The sequence below is a fragment of the Macaca nemestrina genome, chromosome X, assembly GCF_043159975.1.
Source record: "Macaca nemestrina isolate mMacNem1 chromosome X, mMacNem.hap1, whole genome shotgun sequence".
NCBI classification, from domain to species: Eukaryota; Metazoa; Chordata; class Mammalia; order Primates; family Cercopithecidae; genus Macaca; species Macaca nemestrina.
In genome coordinates this window covers 23,998,220-24,006,811 of record NC_092145.1, presented here as the reverse complement: position 1 = coordinate 24,006,811, position 8,592 = coordinate 23,998,220, and the positions used below count along the sequence as shown (strand labels likewise).

The following is an 8,592-nucleotide window of genomic DNA, read 5'->3' as shown; positions in this document are numbered from 1 at the left end:
TCTGTCTCAAAAAAAAAAGAAAATACAAAAATTGGCCAGGTGTGGTGGTGCACGCCAGTAATACCAGCTATTTGGGAGGCTGAGGCAGGAGAATCACTTGAACCCAGGAGGCAGAGGTTGCAGTGAGCCTAGAATGCACCACTGCACTCCAGCTTGGGCAACAGAGCAAGTCTTCATAAAAATAAAAAAAATAAAAAAAAAAAATTTCCCAGAGGCAACATCAATGGCCAAACTATCATTTTGTCCCATACCATTGCTGGGGTGGTGTGGTTATCTGCCCTGGGTCCATCCTATCCCTTGGTGGGGACTCACAGCCAACAGATTTAGAGCCAAAAGACTTACAGCCAATTTAAATATTCTAGGCCAGAAGGGAATGGAAGTGGAGCAGGCATTTATCAAACCTTAAAATTTTGTAATGTAAGCGTCAAGAAACAAAAGTCAAAAGGCAAGGTTACAAAATTGACTTAGCTGTAAATTCTACGCATTAAGCTAGAATATCCTCACTTGGCCACTTGAGAAGTGCCTTTCTCAAACATTTTATATTTTATGAAAAAGTCAACAAGAAAAACGCAGCTCTGTAAAATATTCTTTAAATTTTATTCTGAGCCAAATATGAGCGACCATGGCCCAAGGCACAGTCTCAAGAGGTCCTGAGAACATGTGCCCAAGGTGATTGGTTTACAACTTGGTTTTATATATTTTAGGGAGACCTAAGACATTAGTTAATACATGTTTTAGTTATAGACTTGTAGCAATTAGCTTGCAAAACATAAGTATTTTGTTAAAACTTTTTAAGCTACAGAATTTAGAGACTTCTGTTGTGTCACAATGCTTTTGGCAGTCTTTTTAATAGTTTATCCTAAGGTGTTTGATTTTAAAAACTTTATATAACAATCTGCATAAATCTCATAACTGGGAGCACTATACCCAGGCGGTTTTGTTACCAGGTATGTTCATATCCTCTTTGCAATTTTCTTTTAATTCTATGGGAAAGAAGAAATTATGGTTGGGATGGATGAAAAGGGACCACATACTGGTCCAGGAGGTAAAGTATCTTATTTTGCCAACTATTTGGGCATCTGTGTGCCCATTTTTGATTTGGAAGATCTAAATTAATTTTGTTGCTCGAAAATCAACCTTACACACTTACCTCTTCCAAGATAGTGCCTGAGCCTAGGGGGAAGGTGCTTATATAGTTTTAGCAGTGGAGCATTAGCATTGAAAATAGATTGGGCCAGTGGGATTCTAAATAGTTTTAAATTTCAGCGATATTAAGCAGAGACAGAGCAAAAAAGTAACCTTTGTTTTTTTACCCAATTTTGCAAGCTATGTATCAAGTTAGTAATGTTTAAACAAAAGGGACTTAAGCCCTGCCTAGCTCTGACAATGGCAGGAAAAGAAAACTCATAGGTAACTAAACATTTATCTAGTAAGGCATAGAACAAATTATATTTAGATAGAGGAAACATTATTCAATGATTATTTATGCCTTTGTATATAGGCCTGGTCCAGTGTCACATGAAAGCAGTTCATTTTGACTGTCATCTTCTCCAAGGTCTGAAGATGGAACTTTGGTCAACTTGAATTTGATGCCAGATATCAACGTTGACTGTTAAGATTCAGTAGGCATCAGGGTTCCCTTTCGGAAGAGATACATGTACCCAGGAGTCAAAGCCCTGCAACTTAACAGCACAAGGGTTAGTTAATAACATTTCATACAGACCTTTTTTAAGTGGGGTTAGAGGGAGTCTCTCAACTGATGTCTAATTGTTAGGCTGGCGGTGGTGATACTGGAGTTTATGACTTGTTGGCAGCTGTGGAAAGATTCTATATCCTTAGGGTGATTAATTTTTATAGTTTTAATAAGCCTCCAGCAGTAAGTCCAAGTCAGAGACTTAATTTGGGATTTGATTTTGAGGATGTTTGTCAAAAACGTTAAAAGTCTCAAAATATTTTATTAAAACAGAACCATATAACATTATAAAATAATAGTTAATCATTTAACAAGAGTCATAATCAAAAGACTTCAACAACAATATAGGAAGTTACACAAATATAAAAACATTAACCCTTTCTAAGTTTAGTTAAGTATTTTTAAAAAACCTAATTAAAAAAACACAGGAATTATTTCGATAAAATGTAAAATCGCTGTTCCTTAGGCTAATCACCAAAAAAGTAAAACAACAACAACATAAAAGACCTATGGTAGCAATTATTTTTTCCTTATGGGAAGCTTATTTGAATAACCTGAAAGTTAAACCTGCATCCCAGGCCTTCTCAAAGAGAGAAAGGCTAAAAACATCAGGGTACAGCAGAATTTGAACTTCTAAGATATCAATCTCAAAAATTTCAAGTTTGAAAATGGTTACATAATTAAAAATTTAAAACTTCTTGCAATTTCATTGAGTAACTCAATATTTTAAGAAAATCTATTCTAACCAAGACTTTAGTTTTATATTAGTGTACTTTTAGTATCAAAGCACAATTTCTAGAAGGATGATTATAAATAATTTCCAGTATAGCCAACTTAATCACATACAAAATTTCTTTTATAAATTCTGTTTTTTATGAACCCTATTATGAATCACACATACTATTTATGACATGCTTGAACTTTATGTTTTATTCTAGGACAAAAATTTATCATACAAGATTCTTTTTCACACAAAATTATTTTCCTTCTAAACTCTATTACCAAAAGTACTGCTTTTATAGCTATAGCTTTCTTTACATTTCTTTTACTTACTAGCTATCAGCTCATTTTACCTTGTTTCAAAGTAACCTTTGAATTAGACAAAAATTATTTTCCTTTTATTAGGAACACATTTTTATGTCTTATAATTTTTCTTATTTTCATCAGAATACACCTTTCTTTGGCATTTTTTTATATGTAGAATTATATATTCAATTCAATTTTTATTTTTAGTAACCTTAATTTTTTGTGAAGACCTAGAAAATAGGAAATCTTAAATTGTTTGTCACATGAGCATTTTATAGATGAAAACCATTTTATAATTAATTTGTTTGAAAATGTTTTTGTATATATAATCTTTTAAAACAATTGGACATGATCCAGATATTTAATAATTATCTCTTATTCAACTTAACATAACTTTAAGAGTTTAAAATTACAGGACAAGTTTATTTATAAACATTTATTCCATTGCATTTATTTGACTATTTATTTTTAATAGTTTACCTAGAGTACTTATGAAAACTGTGATGTCAGACAAAACTAGTCATCATTTAAAGTTATTTCTCTGTTAACCAGTTTTATAGCCTGTAAATATCAGGTGTTTAAGTATGAAATTTACAGTTAAATAAATGTTGGGGTTTTTTTGTTTTTTGTTTTTTTGCTGATAACTCAGGATTTAGCTGTTTTCATTAGACCAACAATGTAAAATGCCTTATTTATCAAAAATTACACAAAGATCATAGGTTTGGGGCTGAGTTTATACTTCCATATCCTTTGTGCCAAACTTTAACACCTTATAAAATATCTGCAAGAGATAAACATAAAACCGCTTGACCAGTAAATCTAGACAAAATGTGTGCTGACAATTCAGAAGACATTTTTAAAGTAGGCTTATTTGTTAAAGATTTACCTAAGTCACATGAACTGGAAAAGCATTGGGCTTATTTACTTAATTTATGAGTACTCCTTTACTGTAAAGCCAATTTGGTACTTTGTGGCCACAACACATTAAAAAAATGCATGTACATACACACAAACATACCTAAACACACATACACACATAGAAACGAAGATCTTATAGCTTTTATTTCAGAACTCTAACCATGAGATAAATACAAACTCACCAGTTTGATAAAACGAAAGAAAAATAAATGGTTGAATGCAAACAGTGGTTTTTATCTCAACCCCAGTAGAAAAATAACAGCAGATTTAAAGCAGGCAGAAAAGAAAATAGAGAAATACACATAAAACTTTAAAAACTCTATAGTCGCAGGTCGACTTTTGACCTCTGAATTTTTCTTGATGTAATTTAGCCGCAAGTTTAAAATGTGCACAAGAATAGACCATAATATGTAACCAACTGGAGTATTAGAAAACCTGGTATGCCTTCAAACTTTTCCATTTACACAAATGCTTGCAAGTAGAGGCATCGTAAAACCAAACAGCATGCCCAAAAGGGGGTCGTTATCTTTGTATTTCCTCATTCTTTGATTATTTGTTTCCCTTTTTTTTATTTTCTTTAAGGGAGGAACCAAACTGTAGTCTGCGTTTCAGTGGAGTGGAGCTGAGAAGTTCAGTCTCTCGTTGATTTACACAAGGGACAGTTCAGTTTCTCAAGCAAATGCACAAACAAGCCAAGTGAGATTAATTGGAGAGAAAGAGGCAATGGAAAAGATCCTTCAGAATGCACCTCTGAATCAAAATTAAGATCCTGAACAACAACTTCCTAGGAAAAGAACCAGATCAGAATAAACCAGAGGACTGTCAACCGAGAAAGAGGTTCAGGGCTGAGGAGGACTTACCAGTTTCACTCAAGAAGAAGCTTGGAGTTGGGGGGCTTTCAATGGGCCCCTACTGGTACCTTAGTTCTGGGTTTGGGTGACTCTTTTAGGGTTCTGAGTCTTCTCTGAGGCCCCATATATAGGGTGCCAATTAATGTTGATTTAAAAAGCCAAACTGTAACATATGTAAAGAGGTTTATTCCAAGCCAAATATGAGTGACCACGGCCCAAGACATGGTCTCAAGAGGTCCTGAGAACATGTGCTCAAGTTGGTTGGGGTACAGCTTTCTTTTCTATGTTTTAGAGAGATATAAGACATCAGTCAATACATGTGAGGTATACACTGGTTTGGTCCAGAAGGGCAGGACAACTTAAAGCAGGGGAAAGTGGGTGCTTACAGGTCAAAAGAGGATTCCAAGATTTTCTGATTGGCAATTGCTTGGAAGAGTTAAGTTATTTTCTAAAGACCCAGAATCAATTGAAAAGAATGTCTGGGTTAATATAAGGGGTTGTGGAGACCAAGGTTTTTATTACATAGATGAAATCTCAAAAGTGACTAGTCTTAGAGATAATAGATGGCAAATATTTTCTATTTAGACTTTTAAAAGGTGCTAGATTCTCAGTTAATCTCTTCAGGTTTGGGAAGGCCTGGAACAGGAAAGATCTACTTATGTTAATGAGATGCTTTACAGATGCAAATGTTTCCCAATGACTTTGCAGGACCATTTCAAAATAGGGCAAAAAAAAAATACTCTGGGGTAAAATACTTTTATTTCCATTTTTATCATGTGAAGTTATACTAGAGTCAGGTTGGAATCTGGTATCTTATTGCTACAAAGAGTCTATTTTGTTAGTGTTAGTGTTAAGATCTTTTTTTTTTTCTTTGTTTTTGTTTGTTTGTTTTGAGAGGTGGCCTCACTTTGTCACCCAGGCTGAAATGCAGTGGCACAATCTCAGCTCACTGCAACCTCTGCCTCCCAGGCTCAAGCGATTCTCCTGCCTCAGCCTCCCAAGTAGCTAGGACTAAGGTGTATGCCACCATGCCTGGCTAATTTTTGAATTTTTTGTAGAGACAGGGTTTCACCATATTGTCCAGGCTGTTCTTGAACTCCTGACTTCAAGAGATACACCCATCTCAACCTCCCAAAGTGTTGACATTATAGGCATGAGCCACCTCACCGGACCAAGATCTGTTTTAATGTTCATGCTGGTCAGTTATGCCTGGACTTCAAATGGGAGAGGGTATAATGAGGCATGTCTGACCACCTACTTCCTTCGCGTTATGGCCTTAACTAGTTTTTCAGGTTTCTTTGGAATCTCTTTGGCAGAAGTGGGGGATCCATTCAGTCAGTTGGGGGATTAGAATTGCATTTTTTTGTCACGAAACTTGACCTTGAATGATATTTTATGAATATGAACCATTTTCTTTTTTATTATTATTATACTTTAAGTTTTGGGATACATGTGCAGACTGTGCAGGTTTGCTGCTTAGGTATACACATGCCATGGTGATTTGCTGCACACATCAACCTGCCATCTACATTAGGTATTTCTTCTATTTTTTTTTTTTTGTTGTTGTTGTTGTTGTTAAACAATCATTTTATTGCTTGAGTACACAGACAAATTTATGCGACCAGGGCAGAGGCTATAGATGATTCATATTTCCAATTGGGAGGAAGGACTCGCTTGGTCTTATAATATCGAGCCAAATGGTGAATCTGGCTCTCTATCAGAATCAGACGGAATTGAGCATCCTTATCCTTTCTGTTCCTCTCAAGATGCTTTCGAACAGCAACTGCTTTCTTAATTAAATGGTAGAGATCTTCAGGAAGATCAGGAGCAAGTCCCTTAGACTTAAGAAATCTTAAGATTTTATTGCCTGTCACAAAACGTACTTGTGCAACACCATGTGAATCTCTCAGGATCACACCGATTTGTGAAGGAGTCAGGCCCTTCTTGGCCAGTTTGTAAATCTGCTCCTTCACGTCGTCAGATGTCAACTTCAACCAAGTGGGGACTCTGCGTCGATAGGGCAAAGCCGACTGGGACAGGCCTTTCCCGGGAGCATGCATGCGACCCATGATGGCAGCGGTCAGGCAGCGAAAAGAGGTATTTCTTCTAATGCTATCGGGATAGCCCCTAGCCCCCAACCCCTGACAGGCCCCGATGTGTGATGTTCCCCGCCCCGTGTCCATGTGTTCTCATTGTTCAACTCCCACTTATGAGTGATAACATGTGGTGTTTGGTTTTCTGTTCCTGTGTTAGTTTGCTGAGAATGATAGTTTCCAGCTTCATCCATGTCCCTGCAAAAGACATGAATTCATCCTTTTTTGTGGCTGCATTGTATTCCATGGTATATATGTGCCACATTTTCTTTATCCAGTCTATCATTGATGGGCATTTGGGTTGGTTCCAAGTCTTTGCTATTGTGAACATTGCTGCAATAAACATATGTATACGTGTGTATGTGTCTTTATAGTAGAATGATTGATCATCCTTTGGGTATATATCCAGTAATGGGATTGCTGGGTCAAATGGAAATTCGGGTTATAGATCCCTGAGGAATAAACACACTCTTCCACAATGGTTGAACTAACTTACACTCCCACCAACAGTGTAAAAGCATTCCTATTTCTCCACAACCTCTCCAGCATCTGTTGTTTCCTGACTTTTTAATGATCGCCAAATACCTTTTTAATGATTGCCCCAAATACCTAATCCCGATGGTAATGGTATTAAGAGGTAAGGCCTATGGGAGGTGATTTGGTCATGAGGATCTGCCCTCATGAATGGGATTAGTATCCTTAAAAAGTGGCCTGAGGGAGCTCTTTTACTTCTACTACCATATGAAGACATAGCTAGAAGGTGCCAACTTTGAAGCAGAGACTGAGCCCTCATTGTACACCACATCTTCTGCCACCTTAATGTTCGAAATCCCTGACTCCAGGATTCTCAGTAAATTATGTTTTTAAAAATTACCCAGCCCAAGATACTTTGTTATAGCACCCTGAAAGAATCAAGGTAGAAATTGATAGCAGGAAGTGGGGTGCTGCTCTAACAAATACCTACAAATGTGGATGCAGCTTGGGAACTGGGTAATGGGTAGAGGCTGTAAGAATGCAAAGGATCAGGCTAGAAAAAGCCTACGTTTCTGTGAGCAGAGTGTTAAGAGTGATCTGGTTATGCCTCAGAAGAGGAGAGCTGTAAATAATGCCTTAATCTTCTTAGAGATTTCCTAAGAGATCATGAACAGACTTTTGGTAGAAATCTGGATGGTAAAGGCCATTCTGATGAAGTCTCAGGTGAAAATGAGAAATGTTATCAGAAACTGGAGGAAAAGTCATCCCTCTTATAAAGTGGCAAATAACCTGGCTGAACTGTGTATGTATCCTAGGGCTTTGTAGAAGGTAGAACTTGTGAGCAAAAAGTTGGTGAAATAAATATCTAAGCAAAGTCTTGAGGGTGTAGTATGGCCTCTCTTGAACGCTTGTAGTAAAATACAAGAAGATAGAAACAAATTTAAAAGAATTTATAATCAAAAGGGAAGCAGAATGTAAAGATCTGGTAAATTCTCAGTGTGGCTATGTTGTAAAGAATTAATGAAAAAGCATATTCAGAGGAGAATACTAAAGGTATGACCAAACCACCATTTGAGAAGATTAGTAGGGATAGAAGGAAGCCAGATGCTATTCTGCATGACAGTAAGAGAATGACCCTAAAGGCATTTTAGAGACCATCCAGTCTGCCACTCACATCACAGGCTCAGAATACCAAACCTGGGGCATAAAATGAGGTCAAAAGAGGGACCATGGGCACCCAAGGAACCTCAATGTTTGCTGCCCTGAACTACCTCAAGTCTCCACTCCCTGCATTCTGGCACAGCATTTTTCAGCTTCCTCTCTCATCAGATGTGTCTCAAGTGGGCCCAGATGTGGTTCAGGCCACCACTCTAAAGTGCACAGGCAGTAAAAATCTTGGCAGCATCAACACAGTGCCATCTCCATAGGAGCACAGAGCAAATGAGCTGTAGGGACATGGCTACCTCCACCTATATTACTAAGAGTACCCCAGAGAGCTGCAGGGCATGGACAAAGATGTCCCACAGAGACAGGACTA

At 37.1% G+C, this 8,592-nt stretch overlaps 1 protein-coding gene and 1 long non-coding RNA gene across 3 annotated transcripts in view; both read right to left on the bottom strand.

Moving 5' to 3' along the window:
• Window positions 1-205: 205 nt before the first annotated feature.
• The window catches only part of LOC105481435 (uncharacterized), a 133,141-nt gene continuing 124,754 nt past the window's right edge, over window positions 206-8,592 (bottom strand). For both annotated transcript variants that reach the window (XR_986941.3, XR_011618300.1), the window contains exon 15: window positions 206-1,682. This is a non-coding gene — a long non-coding RNA (uncharacterized lncRNA). The remainder of the gene's footprint in view (window positions 1,683-8,592) is intronic.
• LOC139360798 (small ribosomal subunit protein uS15-like) lies at window positions 4,653-8,585 on the bottom strand. Its single transcript, XM_071088840.1, has one exon. It carries the CDS (start codon window positions 6,669-6,671, stop codon window positions 6,102-6,104), a length of 570 nt encoding a protein of 189 aa, XP_070944941.1. The 5' UTR covers window positions 6,672-8,585; the 3' UTR covers window positions 4,653-6,101.

Coding starts and splice junctions, on each gene's coding strand:
- LOC139360798 (XM_071088840.1), bottom strand. CDS start 6,671: ATGGACACGGGGCGGGGAACATCACACATCGGGGCCTGTCAGGGGTTG.